The sequence below is a fragment of the Larimichthys crocea genome, chromosome XI (genome assembly GCF_000972845.2).
Source record: "Larimichthys crocea isolate SSNF chromosome XI, L_crocea_2.0, whole genome shotgun sequence".
Taxonomy (NCBI): domain Eukaryota; kingdom Metazoa; phylum Chordata; class Actinopteri; family Sciaenidae; genus Larimichthys; species Larimichthys crocea.
In genome coordinates, this window is record NC_040021.1 from 6,506,229 (window position 1) to 6,526,848 (window position 20,620).

The window sequence follows — 20,620 nt, forward strand, 5'->3', positions numbered from 1 at the left end:
GTTAGTGAAATGTGGAGTTAGAGGTTCAAACTGTTTTTCACCAGGATTTTTGTGGGCGGTCCTTAAAGGGTGGCTCGATGACACGCCGAGGCCACCCTGAGCACATCCCTGCACCCCTAACAGAGAGATAGAGATTAATTCATCTCACTCAGAGTGTTTCGAAGTTATTTATTCCGACTTTACACTCCTCCAGGTCCACTGGAGCTCTCTAAAACTGTTCTAACTTTAGGCGAAAGTTGTTCTTAGAAAAGAAGAGTGTTTAAACACGTTTAGGACAAACAATAACAGAAGTCAGCGTTTTAAAATATTGTGCCGTTTTTATTTTTGTGTAAAAATCACACAGCTGCTAGTTGACTCTGCAGAGATACAGTACATCCATGCAGTTAAACATCTAGGATCCCACAGCCAAGAGAGAAGGAATTAAATAGAATATTCTTTCGCTGTTAGTCAGCAATTAATGCAAATTTACATATGAGTCCAAAAGTGTGTATCATTATACAATATACAACACAGATCTGGGAGCAAATAGCATTCAAAATCCCATCAAGACTTCCGGTAACGATTGCTTCTGCCTGTCTGGATTGCCTTTTAGGTTCAGGGATGACGGGGGGAGCTATTTGTGCTAGCAAACATAAATCAACCCCACATTTTTTAATAGGGTTTTAAATGGCATTAGTTCCAGGTCTGGAAACAACATAACACACACTCACGCATACATACATACGCACGCACGCACACCGAGTACATCATCGTCCTCAACAGCAGAAAAAAGAAGGCGAGCCTTGATACAACAAGGAAGAGAGGTCAGTCAGCCACCGTGGAAACCTGAACGCCGGTCGTGGAGGAGAGGGGGGAGTAAGGCTTTAGAAGATTCTTCGCAAACACACGGGAAGCTCCAGGGACAAAACATTTACACATATATATATATTTAAAAAATAAAGAATGAACCAAACAAGACAGGGTATTTTAGGGTACTGGCACAAAAAAACGTTACAGTTTCCAGGTCGTACTGAAGAAATAAAACTCAAGCAGTCGTCTTAAAAAGATCCAGTGTGTTGGATTTAGCGCCACCTAGTGGCCTCACACTCTGCCTCTAAGCATGTCGGAAAAACTCACATAAAAAAGCAAAAATATCTAGATCAGTGTTTGGTTTGTCTGTTCTGGGCTACTGTAGAAAAATGGCGGTTGAACATGGCGGACTCCGTGGAGGAGGACCCTCGTTTTAAGACAACAAAAACACAGCGACTCTTAATTTTTTTAGGTGATTATATACTAATGAAAACATACTTCTGAATTATTATAGAGGAGATCCTCCCAAATCTCACACACTGGACCTTTAAGGCATCTTTTTTTGTTGTTGTTGTTAAAGACACGAGAAAGACGAGAACATGCAGGTTAAAAGAAAGCAAAAGACGGACGTGACGTATAAAAATACAAAAGAAATACAGAAGGGAGGAGGAGGAAGAGGAAGAGGAAGAGGAGGGGGTTGAAGAAGTTCAAAGTGCAGTTGGGTCATTCAGGTCTCCCTTTCTGTTGACTGATCTCCATCTGTAGTCTTATTAAGCTTCATCTACAACCAACAAAGGTCGTATCTTGCTGATTTTTTTTTTTTTTAAGGGTGAAAGTTCCCCTGATAAAACACTGGTCTGGAGTTTTCTTCCCTCTGGAGCTGGGAGCGATGTGTGAGGGGAAGAATAAAAGGAAAAAAAAAAAAGGCAAACATACAGTAGATTTTTTTTTGTTTTTGGAAGATCTAAGATACAAAAAGTGTATACTGCTCACACAGTTGCTACTATCATAGTACAAACAGCTAAGTATAGTTGGTCTGCGAAGATGTGTCGCTCGTACTTTGCATAGTCCCCCGACTGCTCTCGTCTGCATCTTCTGTTTGGATCTGTGCACGTTTGCTCGACCGGGAAAAATCACAGGAAAACTTCTCCCCCGGTCGGCAACACGGTTTCTTCATAAACGTCTCGCCTTGTGCAGTCGAGCAGCTGGAGTTATCTTCAAAACACCTTCAAGTCAACGTCTGTTTGGACTAAACGGTTTCTCATCCAGGTGAAATAAAAAAAAATAAAAAAATAAAAAAAAGACTGGAGATAAACGAAAAGCTGAAATGTTGTTTGCACAGCTAGATCCAGAGAAACCTGCCAGAGTTGAGGCGATAAAGAGAGAGAGCAGTGACAGTTCAGTCATTTGGCATAAAGTTAAACCATTCAGTCACATCAATCCACCCCCCAAAAAAACACTGTAACATAAAGAGGAAGGACGAAGCATCCAATGCATCATGCCATCACACATCACACACACACACAACACACACACACACAGAGACTTCGAGGGGCCGTAAAGAAGAAGAGGAGGGCTGAGTTCATGTCACAGGATGAGTAAAAAAACAAACAAAAAAAAGCCTTCACCGTGATGATTCGGCCTTTAAAGGCCTCACACAAACACACAGAGTCCTGTCCAGAAGTATGTTTAACGGCGACCGAGCACACCAAACTCCAAAAGATACGACAGTTTCCCGCTTAGCAGCAGACGGAGATGTCCGACGTGTGCGCAAAGCTTCTTATAAGCGTCGTAGCATGAATCTGTGACCGACTTAACAGATTTTCGGAAACTGGAGGCAAATGTTCAGTAGACAAACTGTCATTGATGATGTTTTAAAGCAGAAATGCTTTTAAAGTCCCGGCAACACAATAAGTGAGACGACTGAAGGAAAAGTTTGACATTTGGGGAAATACGCCTTTGACTTTCTGAGAGTTAGAAGTCGTAGTTCTGAGAATAATTCCCCCTAAAAAACACAAACTGGTTCTGTTTTTGTGCAGAGAGACGACGTGTTAAATGACCTGGCTAGCCACTTCCAGTCTTGATATTTGACACAGAGCTTCTCATCTAACTCCAAGAAGGAAAGCGAAATTTCCTCAAAACGCTGAACTGTTCCTTTAAAATCGGTCTGATCTCGGCGTGGAGTTTGGTGTGTCTGAGTCTGAGAGCAAAACATGTTGGCCGCTAGCCTCAAGTAAGTCACTAAACAGGAGCACAAATACACACAAATAGTTACACACACGACAAACACACTCCGCGTTTCTTCTTCAGTCATTCAGAGAGTTAAAGTAATCGGACACCAGCAGTTTGTTTCTTGTTTTTTTTTTCTTCTTCGGACCACACACGCGGTTAGAGCGTCTCGTCCGCCCGCTCCTAACCATTTCTCAGTCCGCCGTCATCCTCACGTTCACCTCTCTTCGGAGAAAATTGAAAAGTGCCAGTTTGTAAAATCCCCTCCACGCTCCTGTCACCTCCTCCTCTTTGTAAGACTCTCACGGTCCCTTCCAGTTTTTGATTAATAAGTGTGATTGAGCGTACGAGTTTTAACGGAGCGCCCTGCGGTGGGCCGGAGCCTCCAGGGAAAGCCTAGAATGGAGGAAGGATTGAAGGAGGGAATGGAGGGAGGGGAGCGATGGAAGAGGAGTCACACCGAGGACCACAGCTTTGTTTCGGAGGAACTACAGCCGAGTTTTCCTCCTCACGTTGGTTAAAGATGAGAGAAAGGTCTGAGCTGCTCCAGCTGAACTTCCAAGGATATCCTCTCTTCAAGCAGGTCCTGAAAAACGACAAATCATCAGTGACTTCTTTAACAGAGGGGAAAGAAGAAGAAAACATGTCAGCGCACTCGTCCTGATACCTTCAGCTGCTGCTGTAGTTCACTGTTAAGTCGTGCCAACACTGTGTTCGTCTCCTTGTTTCTTCTAATTGAAGCTTGAATCGCCTTTTTGTCCTTTCCTACTGACCTGAGAACACACAAACACACACTTTACTAACAACTCACTAAAAACGAAATCTGAAGTCTCGTTAACCAGCCGTGTTTTCTACCTGGGGATGGAGGGCTGTGTGGCCAGAACGGCAGCTATGACGTTTGATTTCTGCGGACCGTGTTGCTCGTCCTCCGGTCGAAGCTCGTCCTCAGACTTCAACCTTCGGCGTACGGGTTTTGGAGGAGGGGCGAACGGACCGGACGAAACCTTGGCCTGATGGGAAAACAGAAGAAACAAAAACATTAATTGGATCGTTAAAAAGTTTTAAAGTTCTCCTCTCTGTCTTTTCATTTGTCTGTAACTTAATTGATAATGAAAATAAGGGTAAGCTACAGCTGCTGATGTTCAGCTTTGTCACTGTATTATTAAGACAGACATTCAGCTGTGCGTTGATATAGTATTTAAGTGTAGGTGTCATCCATTCATCAAGTCATGTTTGGTGGTACTGCGACCTCCCTGTAGTAAATCTATAATATATTGTTGTACTGTATGTTGTACTGTGAAACACAACTAAGTTTCAAAGGAAGATATGGAAAAGAAGAAAAATTATTATTTTTTAATTGTTTGATTTAAAATAATTAGAATCATTTTGCATTTCCTGAAATATTGTGTATCAGTATCAGCCGGCTACATGGTCACGTTCATACACATAATGTGCATACATCCATGATTAGCTACGAGCTCAAATGTGATGGTGAGGTTATAAACAGACGTGAAATAAATGGATTAAAAACAGGAAATATCAGGAAGAAATGTGCAGATCGTTCCACCAGTCAACAATAAATAATCTGCCTATGGATAAACCTCCTGTGTGAACTGAACAGGGTCAGCCTACACTGAGAAACATCGATTCATTCTGTTTCTATTTGAAATTCTCCAGGAGACGCCGACTTACAGAGTTCACAGTAGCCGAGGATCTCTCATCTGCTTGGCCGTCACTCTTCACTGTTCTCAGAGGACCGGCTCCCTCCGATGGCTTTTCTGCCTGTAGACACAAAATGATGAAAAAGACGACAGGTCAGACACATTTTGAAAACCTTGGAGTATTGCATTATTTATTTGGATTAATTATTTCAACTGAAGCACAGTTTACAATCTGTAAAGATAAATGAGCTTTAGGAGACTGACCGTCTTTGTAAATCATTTTTCTCTTGCACAGCAATAGACATCCATCAAATTTATTTTATTAAGATCAAAACTTTAATTTTATAAAGACCGTCGTGGCACAAGTCTGTTGTCATTATAATGTTCTTCTTTTCAGTAGTTGCTGAACAATTTTATCTGAATGTCTTAATTGAGACTTTTGTGAACAACCTACCTAGAAAACCTGATACACACACTCCAGGTAACAACCTACCTGTCCAGCCTCGCTGTGTATGTCCACCTCCGGCAGACTTGAGGGCTGCTCAGACGCAGCGAAGGCCTGAAACTGACTGAAGTCGGCGAAATTGGGCTGCTGGGGAATCTGTTGGGGGGACGTGGTTGTGAGCACCGCTCCGCCTCCTGGTGCACCTTCGGCCTCTGCACGATGCCCGGTGTGTGGGACTGATGTCTAAAGAGAGGATAGGAGAGGGAAGAGCGGGGTGAAGATCACATCTGATGCAGGGTTTATGATGACGTTCAATGTTTTTCTGTCGTACCTGTGTGGGAAGCGGTCGAGGAGGCACAGCAGGCGGATACGCTATCGTCGAGGGTTGCGGTTGCCCCGGTGTCGCCGTGGCGGCGAAGGTGCGGTTCATGTCGAGAGACGAGGAGCGTGAGTGAGAGGGGTGGGGTCGGGGTGGAGGTGGAGGAGGCGCTACCACCTTCAGAGCCTCTGGAGACGTACCCGACTGAGACCTGAACACAAACATTTACGTTTCTGGAGTTACGGACACAGAGTTGTAGTAAATCTAATTACAAAGCGATTTAAGCTATTCATATCTATATATACACAAGGTTAATTTATCATTCTAGCTCACAGGGATGAACAACAACATATAGGTTGTAGTCCTGTACTCTACTCGCAACACAATGATGACAAAGAGATGAAAGTATTAGTAAGAAAGTAGAAAGTAATCTGTGATAATATAAAAAACAAAGACACATCCACGGTGCTAACAAACTAAAGAAAAATAACAGGAAGCTACATATAAACAAAATGAAATCATGTGATAGCTCCGACTGACCTTTGTCTTGTGATTGGTTCCTGGTCTGATGTGAAAGAGTCTGAACTGCTGTAACCATCACCTTCACGACAGAAAAAAATAACATTAAGTCAAAGTACAGAAATATATTAGATAATGTTAGCACGTCGTTTATTTAGAGTTTTAATTACAGTGACTCAAAAACATCTTCAACATTTCTGCTGACATCGATCCAGCTGATGAAAATACGCTTCATATTTTGTCATATTTCAAAGTTTGTCCTACAAAATTAATCAGAATTACAGAATAAAGTCGTGTGTGTGTGTAAAACTTTTTGTGACTGCACAAAATCTCATAAATTGGTGTGTAAAACTTTTTGTGACTGCACAAAATCTCATAAATTGCCTCAAGTGATGTCACATGAGTTACAAAGAAGTAAGCTTTCCAGACCTCTGTGGTCGACTCCTCATTGCTGCTCGAAGCTACATTAGCTATTAACGTAACACAGCCCAACGCCTGACCAAACTGTCTGTGGTTCAGTTGCATTGTCAGTAATTGTATACTTCACTGTTTAACCAACTTTATCAAGGCCGAAGCTCCTTCGCTCTCACTCACCGTCTATGTCACTCAACCATTCGCTCTCTCTCGCTCTCAAACACAAACCAAATTAAACTTCTTCGTGTCTCTATTTTGCAGCGAGTCAGACTCAGATTTAGAAGCTGGTACATGAAATAAACAAAGTCAGAACACAACAGGAAGAGTATCAGAGTTTAGATATTCTCAGTTTCAGAGACATTTCAGACCGACTGTGGAAGTTTGGCTGGTCTGAGCGCCTGATTAGCGGTCACAGTGTGACAGACTGTGTTTTTTCCAAAACTTTGATTCGGCTCAACTCCTCCAGGCGGTGTTTTTGGCGAACACCCCTGCAATACCACCACCGCCAAAACGCACTACCCACATTCAAATGAATGGAAAAAACTGTGTTTTGGTGCTGGATGCATGCAGACTAATGTAGGTGCCAGGTTTTGACAAAAAGAAGAATGTGTGGGGAATAAAATATCTCTGGATCTCCTGCTTTGATTTTGATCTTTATATTTTAATGCCACGGGGGTACATCCTTTACTCACCTACAGTGTTGGCGGCTACAAACTTCATGGAGGCAGGTAATTTGGCTTCTTCGGACAGTTCTGGAGGTTTAGCCAGCAGAGGACTGGTCGGGTGGTTGTGGTCTAAAGATGCAGGAAATAACAGAAGTGTTGAGTCTGCAGTCGATTATACAGCATAAAAAATGAATGAAAATGAACGGTCAGCTTCAGCAGCAGCCTGAGAAAATGCTAATGAGCCTGAGCACAAAACATTTCCGCTGCTGCGTTTATGAAATCCAGACTGATTCTGTTTAATCATGTTAGTTTATGTTCACTCCCACACTGCAAACAACAGTTCTGGAGCGTTGAACGCAACCTTGTTTGCAAGTCAAGTCAAATCTGATGCAAGTTTTCACATTAAGAAAAGCTAAGCCTCGTCTCACCGCTGCCAGTCCTCTTCAGCTCCATCTCCTGCATGTGGATCTTACTGGGCGTCATCCGGATGGGGACTGGGTGGACGATAGCCGTGTCCTGAAGGACAGACAAAGGGGACAGGAGGTGAGACAAGACAGGCAGATTTAAGAAGAGGAAGAGAGAGACAAGTTTCACAGGAAGAGACGTCCGTCATTTGACTCTGCATCGTGTATCAAATTCAAACCAAGTGAAGCTTCCACCATCTCTTAAATCTGTTAGCAAGACTACAGAGCTCTGTGGACTGCACCCAATGGAACTACTACGTGTACCAAGTTACTCAAAAGTACTCAAGTACAACATCTCCTCAGATGTTGTACTTGCAGTTCACTTGAGTATTTCTGAGATTTCACATATAAAACATACACTTCATTAGGTACACCTGTACAACTCTGAATTCAACTTTTATGAAAACTATAAAAGTTGAATTTATGGAAAAGTTGTTGTTGCATTCTAATAATGTGATTAAATTGTTTAAATGATCACCAAAAACTGCTAACTAAAACTTTTACTTTTGTTTTTATTATACTTTTTATATATATTCAAGTACATTCTGTTAATTACATATTAAAACTTTGTCTCATGTGACATTTTTAATGGAATATACTTTTAGTTGTAATGGAGGTATGTTTATATAATCTGAATATTTCTTCCACTCTTACACCCTCTTAGGAAAACATCCATGTTTGATCTTCCAGTAAAAGTAGCTCTCTGAATTCAAACTGGGAAAAACTTTGAAGATTTAAGTTGTTTTATGTCAGTGTTGAGGTTCTGCCCTGTGATTTCTCTCCAGAGTTTCAGAGGACCTAAAACAACTTCTAAAAAAGTGCAGTCTTGCAATAAGGCAAATTATGTGTAATTGTGCAGATCTATTCATGCGGCAATTATTGCTGAGGGAAAAAAAACAGACAGTTCAACAGGAAACAACAAAGCACCACACACTTTTACACGCTTACTTACTTACAGCAGTGAACATACACTGAAAAAAAAACAACAACCTGTAAATGCACTAGTGATTGGTGGATGTCACTGTGGAAAAATTAAAAAAAAACGTGATGTACAGTAGAAGCTTAGCCAGCCAAATCACAACACACACTGACCACTGCTGGTGCAGCAGACTGAACTTTGAAAGAACATCATGCAGAGAAAGAGAGAGAGACAGAAAGAGAGAGAGACAGACAGAGAGAGAGAGAGAGAAAGACAGAGAGGGTTAATGTCTGTTCATTAATGGTGAAACCATGCATACTAAGTGATTGACTTACAGGGTCAGCTGGTGCAATGTTAGAGTCAAATTGGGTCAGAGTTTGTGAGCTGGAGGAGCGCTCGCTAAACGTCTCCCACTGCTGCAGGAGACAGACAGACAGTGAGAAAAAACATGTCAGTCAGCCAGTGCAGTGACATCACACATTTACATCATCAAGCCTGAGCCTCGGCCCGTGACGCGACATCACCGGACGACGCGGCGATGCGGCATCATCGGCGGGCGGCAACAACAACAGACATCGCTGACTTTCATACAGACCAGCAGGCTACCGACACAGTCCAGGATGTGAGAGAAGAGGTGCTGAATTATCAGTAATTATGTTTGATAACGAGGAGGATGGAGATGGTAATCGAATCATGATGGATGGATAAAAAGAAGAAGAAGTAAGAAAAAAAAAAAGCAACTTCATCTAATTAACTCGGAGCAATTAATTATGATGAAACAAACACAGCAGAAGCAAAACAAACACGGAGGAGCTCCGAGTGTTCGTGTGTGTGGTGTGCATGTCGGAACCTCATTGCTCTGGTTCATCTCCGGCCAGGCCTGGTTCAGTGAAGGCATGGAGGGAGATTTGTTGGGGGTGACCTCCACCGGGGAACCAGAGTATCCAACGTCAGCGGCCGCATCCGGGACCTCTGAACACGAAAGATTAGACACAGGTTAGGAAGATTCTGTGACAACAATCAGAGACACAAATATTCGAGGTTCAGATTAATTAAATGCGATAATAAGACGGAGAAATACAATTTTCACTGGCTCATTTCTTCAGAAAATATGATTGTTTTGATGGTTTTATATCAGGGAGAAACTGTTATTGATCAAAAATCTGCTCTGGGTCTTGATGAACTTGTATTTATAACAAATCAAACAAACCCTGGCTCAGTTCACTTCTCTTATGGGTTTCCAATTTGGTCCGGTATGACCACCTAATGACCAACTAATTAGTGAAATTAGGATAGATACGATTATGTAACAGACGTTACTGAATCAGTTTTCTGACTTTATGACTCTTCTTTTTGTCTCTGGACAAGGTTCTGTCCTCCACTCGACTTTTAACCAGAAGTGAAGATTTCAGACCGAACAACAGAGCGGAGAGACGCTTCTGAAACGGACCGCAGCGCTTATGGTTTGGGTTTGAAATATTGACTAGAGCGGCCGCGATTAGCTCCAAAGGCTGCGGCGCAAAGGGTGATGGTCGAGTACGAACAGTCCAGATTCAAGTCAGAGACAGGACATATATGTTCGGCTCATCAGACTCTCAGCACTCCCTCATGACCCACTTGGCACCAATCTAAAGACTCCAGGTATCCCCCTTTTACTCCACCTGCAGCTCATGCACAGTCTGTGTTTTCCCATGAGGTTCATGTGGACAGATACAGATTGCTCTGGACCAATCAGAAGTCTCTATGAATGTGTCTCTTACCTGAGGCGAGGAGGGAGGAGTTAATTAACATACCGCTGCAGTTTTTTTGTGCCTTTCATTCTCAGTTGCAGTTGTTGGATATCACGCTGCTGCAGCACAGTTTGTTTATTTAGACACAGCAGAGTTTTTGGATTTCCTCTGAGAGACCGGGATAGTAATTACATTGCTGACTTTTCATCTGTGCGTCCACGAGAATGCGAGCACGGTGTTTGGGTTTTGTTTGTCTTTGTTGGCATTGTTGTAGTGAGTTTTGTGGGACTACAAACTTTTGTGATTCAGGTTTTGCACGCTGCACTGCGGCTCCGGGTTTTATGAGGCCTGAGGTCGGCAAATCAGGGAAAGGAACACCAGAGAGAGAGAAAGAGGGAGGGTGAGACTGCGTACCTGCTGAGTCATCCAGGTCAATCAGCTTTGGCATCAGGCTCTCAGGCAGCTTCTCGGGGAGGTCGTAGCCATTCTTCCTGGCCACGACCAGGTGGAAGGCGGCGCAGAACTCGTCCAGGGTCAGCGCTCCGTCTTTATCGAAGTCTGACAGCTCCCTTTAAACAAACAGCAGACATCAGTGAGTCCGCCGTCCTGACAAAACACAGAGCTTTAAAATGGATCAGCTGCCTTTCAGTCTGACTTTAACTTCCCCACATCAGTCAGATGTTTACTCTGCTCTCACTAGTTCAGACAAACACAATCAAGTTCACACTGCTATGCGCTAATAACAACCACCTCAAAACAAGTTGTGACAACTAAAATTAAGGCTTGCTCCTTCACCAATGAGCCTGTAAGACTGGTTTTTCAAGCACATTAATTAACTGTCCGTGATGCAAGTAAATGGTATTTCTCTTAAAAACTTGGGAGGAATGGTAGATTGGGGTTCAGACACAGATTTATTTTCTTTAATCAATCTTTTAAGTAACAAAATCAAATTGAAAAACAGATTTTTTCATTTCTGCTTTCTCATCTTGCAGGTTCTCATGGTAACCCGCCTGCTGCCGTGGTCCAGATCACGTCCGCTACAAATACTACTTTTAATATTGGAGTTTCTCCCTTTCCCCCGTCACTGAGTGATCATGGTGGGTAAAGTTGGACCTGCTCTATACGGAAAGTGTCATGAGATAACTTTTGTTATGATCTGATGCTAGTTCATTCATCAGAAAACTCAGATCCTCGAGTTAAAGTTTAATCTGTAGGGAAGTTCCTTTCAAAATAACTGAACAACAGCACTTCTTCATCCTGCCTTAACCCACCATGTTCAATAAATTATTAACTTTTTTTTATGCTGGTCAAAAACTTCACTATTAGCTGCAGTTGAACGACTCACCAAATATGTGATAACTCTAAAATCGGTAGTTTTGATTTGGTGAAGAACTCTTTTGCGGCTGAACCTGGAACACAAAGAAACAGAGCGCAGATGATTAAAACATTTTTATTTTAAAACAGAAATCTTTTTATTTTGTCTGTGTGTGTGTGTGTGTGTGTGTGTGTGTGTGTGTGTGTGTGTGTGTGTGTATCTTCCTACCAGGTATGAAGCCGGTGAGGTCTGGCTGGATGGTTTTAAACTGGTTAATATAATACTGTCTCTGCTCATCCGTGATCTTCCACGGATCATCGTAGCCGCTGGACTGTCGCTGGATCTCATTGGTCGTTGCTGCCGAGGCCACTGTCCGTATCGTTGTGCTTTCCTACGGCGAAACCGCACGGGACGTTTACAGAATTACACAAAATGAAGTAGATGGCTAAGTAAAGCAGTGTGTGGGATTTAGTGACATCAAGCGGTGCACTTTCTGATTGCAACACGTCTACTGTAGCTACTGTAGAAACATGGCAGTTCAATATGACGAATTACGTGCAATTCTGCAAATAGAGGCCTTTAAATCTTATACACCGGACCTTTAAGTGCAGTTTCTTCAGTGTCTATATGTACTGATAGAACCTCACATTATTCTGGGACTTTGGTGTCGTGGTACAGACAGTCCATCATCAGATCTCGTGCTCGTGCTCAGAACGAGGCACTGAGTACAGAGGCTGCCGCTGTTTGTTTTTTGCTTTGCCTGAGCAATGTCACACAAGCTGTTCGAGTCTTAGATAAAGCACAGATATGAAACGTTGACTCATGTTTTAGGCACAACTGTGGTTAGTAAGATATCTCATGTGTTATGTTTCGCACGGTTTAATGGCGCCTTTTCATCCGACGACAAGAGGTTGATGATACCATCATTCTTAACACAGCCTGTCAAAACAGTAAACGTGGACTTAACTTGCTGACTGTATTATCTCCTCCACGCCACTTGCATGTCCTGATGTTGAACGTGTGCGCCTCAAAAAAGCTCTTTGTCACCACCGGCATTGTTTCTGCTGTGTGGTTTGCGGAAAAGTTAGCACTAAACCTTTTGTGTTGCATATTATCAGAGTGGAGCTCGAACAACAAGCGAGCACGTCTGAATCGAGACGGTGACAGGAGCGTGGCGAAGCCTTACCTGGACTGACGAGGGATGCATTGCTGGGAGCGCACTGGATGGCGGGGTGTCCGCTGTGAAACTGACCCAACTTTCCTGACCCGGAGGAGGAGGAGAGTGGGACGACCACATTTTCTCACCTGGCACCGGACCTGGAGGGACAGAGGAGAGAACAGCGTACAGTGAGATCCCATGATGCACAGATAAATATACAGCAATATACGACAACTAACGACTATTTTCTTACTAGGTTTTTGTTGAAAATTGTAAAGAATTGTCTTTTTTTCATACTGATTATAAACCCAGAAGCTAAACATGTTAGTTTACTAACATAAATGACAAAGAAAGTTCAAAATCCAGACATTTTAGAAGCTGGAATCAGCAAGCACTAAAAGAAAACAACAGCTTCAATGACTAATCGATTCATTTTCTGACCACCGACTAATCAAAGAATCACTGCGGCTCTAGAGGGGATTATTTTCACACCGTTTCCACGACATTTTGTGCTGAAGAAAGCACAGCACCGATCATGTGACGCCCCCTTTGTTCCCCTAATGACTAACTGCCGTTCTCCGCAAACATCATTTATGTACAAGCTGCAAACGCGAGGACGCAAACGGATCCGCTCTGTGCCAGCTCTTTATTAACCCAAACTCACGACGAGTATCAGTATCACTTTCGTGTCACATCTCGTCCCCATTTCATCACATCTGTGGCCCCACAAAGCAGAAAAAAACTCCAGTATGTTCTTTGCTGTAAGACTCTCAGGTGGTGTTTGTTCTTCTAAAGAACTCTTCTCCACTCCGCTGTCCAGAAAAAGGCGCCGTTGTTATTTACCTTATCGCCTCCTCGTATTGACTTTAATCTTGGGCTGCAGGTAAAAAGTAATTACTTTCAGTATCAGTTCATCTGTTGTTTATTTTCTCGATTAAGGAACAAGTGAAAAATGTTCTGGTGTCTTGTTTTGTCTGACCAACAGTTTGAAATCTATAAATATTCAGTTCACATTGTTATGAAAGCAGGAAACCTGAGACAGCGGAAACAAACACAGAGAATATTTTGGGTCTTTTTGACTTAAAAAAAAAAGAGAAGAAGCTCCACACTAAATCATAACAGCGTGAACGTGGCATTAAGAAACTACCATCCAGCAGCGGCGGGTCAGCGGACGTTACCTGCTTGTGGTTCTCTGAACTGCGTCCACACGGCTCCGGTTGCGGCCACCACCGGTTGTCTTTCTGCGTTTCCACCGCTGTGCTGCCGCTTGTGTTTCCTCCACGAGTGAGGGGAGGTGGGGGGAGACTGGTGAGGGGAGACCACCGGGGACGTCGGTTCGGGCTGGCGATGCACAGAAAAATGGTGAAGAAACAGTTTGCAGCAGAGTACTACCGCCTTGTTTCGGTTTCACATGTTATGGGTATCAACTTTCAGATCGCATCTCAAACGCCACCCTAAGATTTACATCTCAGACATGCCACATCCGAGAGCCAATGAATACCACTTCAAAGCTTTTTTATCTGCTCGTCGCAGATATGGCGTGTTTGAGCTGTGAATGAACGTTGCACAACAGACAGCGGAGAGAGATACGAGGCGAGGAACATAAGTGACAGGCTGCTGGTTTCAGCGAAGAAAGGTCAGCATGGTAGCAGAAAAACTTATCTGAGCTAGAAGTACTCGAACAAGCAGGAAAAGACACAGGAAACGCATCAGACATATCTCTAGCAACTGCTGGTTAGGAGGAAATAAAATGTGTAGATATATACGAGTGAAGTGAACACAAAGCAGGCCTACACACTCTAAGTCTAATCTACTAACCTGTGGTTCTATGCTGGGTGCCAGAGGCTGGATGACCTCATGGACAGGAAGCGAGGTTGACGTTGGGGGACCTTTCTTGTTCTGGAGACCTCTGCCCGGTGGTCTGGGTATTACTGCTGTGGCAGAAGCTGGGTACAACCCCTGACTGTCTGGGTCTTGGTAGAGCGCTGCGTGCCTCGCCTCCGCCTCGTTCTTCCCCACCACAAACCTCGGCAGCGGCAGGTCTTTGACTGGCGAGAGACGGGATCACAGGATTAGAGGACTGATTAAAATCGTCAGGTCTGCGATGTTTAGTGGATGTCAGCGCGTAGCTGCTTTCCTTCATCCTTGCCTTGGGTGCTTCTAATTCAACCCACATCTCCCAGAATGCCTCAGGAAGGGGCGTGAACTTCCTTTGGTTTATAGGTATTTGTGGAGAGAGTGACAGCTGTACCTCAAAATAAAATGTTACAACAGATACTGCTGTAGCAGTGAACGGTGCGTTCGTCTCCTCTGACAAAACAGTGCAAAGAAAACAGACATTTTTGTTCCTGACTAGTTTTCTTTTGTTTACACAAAGGCAAAAAAAAAGAAAAACACAAAAATAAAATAAGCAAACAACATAACAACATGGACTTAAAAAACACACAAAGGTGCGTCACCAGAAGCTGTTCTCGTCTCTTTAACCAGCTGATTAAAAGCTCGCAGAGCAGGGATGGAAACAAATGAGATGCATGTTGTATTGGATTGTCATAACGAGCCATAATCAAGTGGGAGTTGGCAGATATTAAACCCGTATTGGAGTTCTAAGGGCTGATGTTCTGTCAACTCTTTCGATAAGATAAAATAAAATGTTCTGCTCGTCTTTGTCACACAAGTCAAATGTCTTTTTAAAAAGCTTTTACTGCGTCCAAACCCTTTGACATTTCAAAGACAGTAAAATAATCATCAGTTTAAATCGATGAGCAACCGAGCATCATTCAGCCTCATGTTGCAGAGAGGTGGAAGAGGCAGAGTCACAGATGAACCAGTGTCACAGATTTCGAGCTTCCAAACAGCTCTTCAGAAACCCGTGGGTGACGTCACGGATACGCTGTCCCTTCTTTAGACTGGGAGTGGTTGCAACGCTAAAACCGACAACTTGATGGTTGATCAGCCAAGTCAAAATAATGCTTCTCTTCACAGTAAACAACAGATCTGTGGTTTCAACTGAGGAAAAAAAAAAAGGTGCGTCAGCCAGAGAGACCTGAATGCTGTGGACTGTCTTCTAGAAATCACACAGCTACTGAACAAGCTTCTTCTTAGTTTGGGTTTTATGTGACACTTTAAGAATGTGAATCTTAAGTTGTCTACAAAATACCTGGAGAGCAGCTGTGCTCGTCTTCACAGAGGCCTCAGAAATGAACGACGGGGCACCGGTTAGTCAAACAACTTCATTTGTTCTGCCACTGTGTCTAAAACGAGTGTCTGGTTCTGGTTCTGACTATGACAGAAATCTTTAAACATAACTACATCAACAAATGTTAATATTTGTATTTATTTGGGGGTTTGGCTGTCTCTGTTATTTATTTATTCATTCATTTGCCAGTGATGGTCACCAAAGGCCAGGAATTGGTTGCCAGTTTCTCAAAATGGTTACCAGTGGCAACCTGGCAACCGTCACTGTCGAGTCCTGCTTTCTATTCAATATCTCAGCGTGACTTCAGGATTTCTGAACCCACAAAGTAAACCAACATTATTTTTTAACTTGCCGAGTCTGTAAACATCACTTTGTACTTCGTGTTCATCTCGCGATGAGGAAGTGACCTCGGTGCTTCCTTATATTTAAAGAAGAAAAAATTATGAAATTATTTCACCAACATCGTGTCGCAATATTTCAGGAAAAACAAGCGAGTCCGTGCAGCGGGTGACTGTGACATCTTCCAACGCACCAAAGACAAACAGAAAAACGCAATTTAGCATTTAGACCCTCGAGGGCTTACACTACACACACACACACACACACACTACACACTTTGCTCAGTTCAGACAAACACAAAGCTAGAACCTGATAACACAGGCGCTGAGCTGCACTGTGTGTGTAGAACATAATTTCTGATAACTTTAGATTACACGACACACAAATGATTGGCAGTTTGACGTTCTCCTCAAGGACACTCTGACATGTGGACAGACGTCAGCTCTGAACACTCTGTACCGACTGATGAAGATGAAGTGTGATTTGTTTGTTTTAATGTGACCTGACACAGAGACTTCTTTAACGTTAAGCCCATCATTTAACAGACAGTTCATCCTCCAGGCTTCCTATAGTTTCTGCCACACAATTCACCCGGGATAGACAAAAATCTTCGAGTTAAACCGACAAGCCGAGCGTCAGAGAACCTGATGGTGCTGAGCGGGGCTCTGTTCTTTCTTGTGTGTGAGAGAGGAGGAAGAGGGTTGTTGTGAAAGGTTTGGGAAAAGGTGGACTCACCCGAGTTGAGGCTCTCCACCCTCAGGGGCAAACCGGACTGGGCAATGGCAATGAGCTTCAGAGCGATGTAGAACTGGCTCCGCCCAAAGTGACCCAGTCGAGTGGCTCCACATAGCTCCGTGATCTACACACACACAGAAGGACAAGGGGGAACAGTTAGCAACATTGTATTCATGTGAAACTCTGATATTGAAGCGAAGAGAGGACCAGTCTTTATAAACGGAACACTGCAGACATAAACAAGAAAATAAAGGACATATACCAAGAAGCTAAACTGTTGTTGAGTTGTACTTAAGTTCTCCAAAGACGTGCTGACTTCATGTGATTCAGTTCACCTGCTTTAACGACACAGGACAGTCTTAATCACTCTGTTTATTGGCAGATGCTCGGCAGGTCTCACTCACTACTAAGCCTGATTATCACATATTTCCTTGGACTTGACGTCACGCTGAGCAGGCTTTGTCCAAAATGGCAGATTGAGGCAGCACGGGACAAACTACAAACACGTGTAGGATTTCATATTTACGTGCCCGGCGTGTCTACACATAGACGGCTAACTGACACCTGGGGGAGTTAAAACTTCACGACGTCAGGACAACTCCTTCAGCGCGTGGAGCCTGCCACAGCTGACCGATCCCTTTTCTTGCTGACAAAGGACTTATTCTGAAGTATGGTGTGGAAACAACGGTGACTTTCAGCTTCCAGCCTGTTACAACATGACACTGTAGCTTGTATGTGTCTCATAAGCCGCCGCTGCCACCACCACCACGGGTGTAGATTTTTGGAAAACAGGGGATTACAACACTGCCTAACTCTTCCACAGCACGCAGCTCTCTCCTCTTGTTGACCTTGAAAAAAAGAATTGTGACTCACAAACTGCAAATATTGGCCTGCTGAGAGAGAGAGAGAGAGAGAGAGAGAGAGAGAGAGAGAGAGAGAGAGAGAGAGAGACCTGGAGTCAAGATATAGGGCTGCAGCTATTTAACTGGCTGCTCATGAGTCTATAACAGTTAGCAGAGAGAGGGAAAGAGCTTACAGTTGATGTGAGCGTCGTGTAAATATTATAATGTGTGGAAACAAGCGTGCTTATTTACAGTGTAAAAGCCGGACTGACGTGTTGGGTGATACACCCCCCCTCCTCCCAGCAATGTGCTGTGAGGGCATGTTTGACACGTCGGGACGCTTTTTCAACACATGGAGCAGACATACAAACGTCTGCTTTATGTTTCTATATGTTTTAGATGTTAATACGAGCCCGATCTCACAGGTGCACTGCTGTTTTAACGCATGCATCCTTATCAAATGACCTCTCCGGTGTTTTAATCTGATTGCAGTGATGTTACAGGATGATACACACCATCTTCCTCATGTCATGTGTTGCTGAGATGAGTTTAGGTCAGAAGGCGACTTTGTTGACAGTGACACTGGCTCTGCATTTCCTCCATAATAAGAGGCTTTATCGGGAGACAGGAAACAGTGGGCAGTAATGTGACGAGGACATGATTTGACACGTGGGGTCGCTTTTTCAACACATGGAGCAGACATACTATGTTTTTCTAGATGTAAATACGAGCCCGATCTCACAGGTGCACTGCTGTTTTAATGTTTTAGTGCATGCATCCTAATAAATCAGGATGCTACACACCATCTTCCTCATGTCATGTGTTGTTGAGACGAGGTCAGGTCAGCGGGCGACTTTGTTGACAGTGACACTGACTCTGCATTTCCTCCATAATCAGAGGCAGTAGGCTCAGTCCATAGGGTGGCCGGTTCTAGTCCAGCATGGACCAAAAATATTGAAAACATAAACACCTGCTATATGTTTCTATACGTTTTAGATGTTAATATGAGCCCGATCTCACAGGTGCACTGCTGTTTTAATGCATGCATCCTAATTAAAAAAAATAATAACCTCTGGTCATGATTGCAGTGATGTTACAGGATGATACAGGTGAGTTTAGGTCAGGACTGTGCATCTGTATATACACTTTTGCATAATATATTTGATTTACTATTGCTATTTTGACATTTTATCATGTATAGTTTGTTCTTTATGTTTTTATTCTTATGTTGTCTATCGTCACTGTGTGTAATGCTGCTGTAATTTCCCAGCTTGGGATAAATAAAGTCTATCTATCTATCTATCTATCTATCTATCTATCTATCTATCTATCTATCTATCTATCCTTTTCCTTCACAATAAGAGGCTTTAATGTGGAGACAGGAAACAGTGGGCAGTAATGTGATGAGGACATGATTTGACACAACGTTAGGTCGCTTTTCAATAGCAAAAAAAAAGAGACACACACACAAACGTCTGCTTTGTGTCTAAAATGTTTGTTTTTTCTCCAGCTGGGGTTAACTATGTGACTTGTCTGCCCACTCTCTTTTAGCTACAGGCTAACATTAGCCCAGAAAGAAGGTGTGTCTCTCCCTTTGCTGCGCAGCGTTGCTAACCCAAACCGAGGGCTAACCATAGCCAGGTCAAGCTCTTACTGAAAAAGCCTGAGCTCAAGTTTAGTAAAAAAATAACAATGAACAAAAAGAGGAGGGGAGGTTACGTCTCTCATAGGTCCAGTCTGGTGGTATATATGTTTTAAAAGCTGTCTTACCTGCAGGACAACTTCGCTGGGTAGCTGGGCCGCCCGGAAAAGGTCAAGAACTCTCCCGTTGGAGGCGACTTTTTTGGTGTTGTCCGTGTCGCAGTAGACGAACAAATCCGAGTAATACTTCTGCTCGATGTCACTCAACGTTAGACTTTCCATCGTATCGTAGTGAGTAAGTACCAATCGGAACCTGGAGAAAGGAACCGGACTAGTTCAGCTAGTTTTCTGATTATTAACCAATGGCCGGGGCAGGATCCTAAAAAAATGGGCGAGACTTCACGTTCCACCAAAGCGACGGTTAGCGAGTGAATAACGTTCACCAACGGCTGCTCGTTCCACCCCCCGCTCCCTAACACTGTGTGTTCACAAATACAAACATTCAAAAACACAAAAAAACAAAAAGCGAGGCTCGCTTTCATACAGTTTAATCACTTAAAGTTAACTTGTTAGGGCCAACAGCTGGCTAGTAAACTGCAGCGGCGAGCTAACGGGGGCTACCTTGAATCAAAGTCAGTGGAAGCTAACTAAGCTAAAGTGCGTCCACCTCCTCCTCCTCCTCCTCCTCCTTCCTCCTCCAGCCGTTTGGAGCCCCCTTTTTTTTTTTTTTTTAAACCCGCTTTAAATCTCACGTACACCGCCACTTCTTCTCCTTTTAAATCCGGTTACGGGACTGTGTTTCTGCGTTTCGCTAGAACCGGATTCCTCCGCGGAGGCCGTTAGAAGTAAAGTTTCATGGTCTTCTCTGGGAGCCTTCCTCTAGTAATCTTAGCCGCCATTCCTACCGCCAGCGTCAAGACGCCCCGGAGCTAACGGGAGACTTCCGGTACAGTCCTTCAAATTAAAAGACGTTGCAAAAGCTATAATAACATTTTCACATGTTCCTTCACTAGTTAATTTGATTATTTGGAAATGTAGATAGATAGATAGATAGATAGATAGATAGATAGATAGATAGAATTCTTCCCAAAGCTATAATAACATTTTCACATCTTCCTTCACTAGTTAATTTGATTATTTGGAAATGTATGTAGCCCACAATAAAAGCTTGATTTAAGCCTTTTTTGACTAAATAAATAAAAAATAAGATAGATAGATAGATAGATAGATAGATAGATA

The 20,620-nt window shown here is 43.2% G+C and overlaps 1 protein-coding gene across 2 annotated transcripts; it reads right to left on the minus strand.

Moving 5' to 3' along the window:
• Positions 1 to 297: 297 nt before the first annotated feature.
• On the minus strand, positions 298 to 20,320 carry reps1 (RALBP1 associated Eps domain containing 1). Of its 2 annotated transcripts, XM_027284095.1 has the most exons (20): positions 20,138 to 20,320; positions 19,511 to 19,694; positions 16,899 to 17,022; positions 14,447 to 14,676; positions 13,807 to 13,969; positions 12,656 to 12,786; positions 11,698 to 11,860; positions 11,500 to 11,563; positions 10,569 to 10,723; positions 9,275 to 9,396; positions 8,760 to 8,840; positions 7,470 to 7,557; positions 7,069 to 7,170; positions 5,984 to 6,044; positions 5,456 to 5,654; positions 5,173 to 5,367; positions 4,711 to 4,800; positions 3,874 to 4,028; positions 3,686 to 3,791; positions 298 to 3,604 (listed from the first exon to the last, which is right to left on the minus strand). In XM_027284095.1, exons 2-20 carry the CDS (start codon positions 19,661 to 19,663, stop codon positions 3,536 to 3,538), a joined length of 2,451 nt encoding a protein of 816 aa, XP_027139896.1. In that variant the 5' UTR covers positions 19,664 to 19,694; positions 20,138 to 20,320; the 3' UTR covers positions 298 to 3,535. The 2 variants fall into 2 exon arrangements, with proteins under 2 accessions (XP_027139896.1, XP_019130293.2); XM_019274748.2 differs by lacking the exon at positions 8,760 to 8,840 and having other exon boundaries at positions 19,511 to 20,320.
• Between the last annotated feature and the right edge of the window lie 300 nt (positions 20,321 to 20,620).

Coding starts and splice junctions, on each gene's coding strand:
- reps1 (XM_027284095.1), bottom strand. CDS start 19,663: ATGGAAAGTCTAACGTTGAGTGACATCGAGCAGAAGTATTACTCGGAT. Junction 17,023..19,510: donor CCAGCGAAGTTGTCCTGCAG/GTAAGACAGCTT, acceptor GTGTGTGTGTAG/ATCACGGAGCTATGTGGAGC. Junction 4,801..5,172: donor TACACAGCGAGGCTGGACAG/GTAGGTTGTTAC, acceptor TTGTGTCTACAG/GCAGAAAAGCCATCGGAGGG.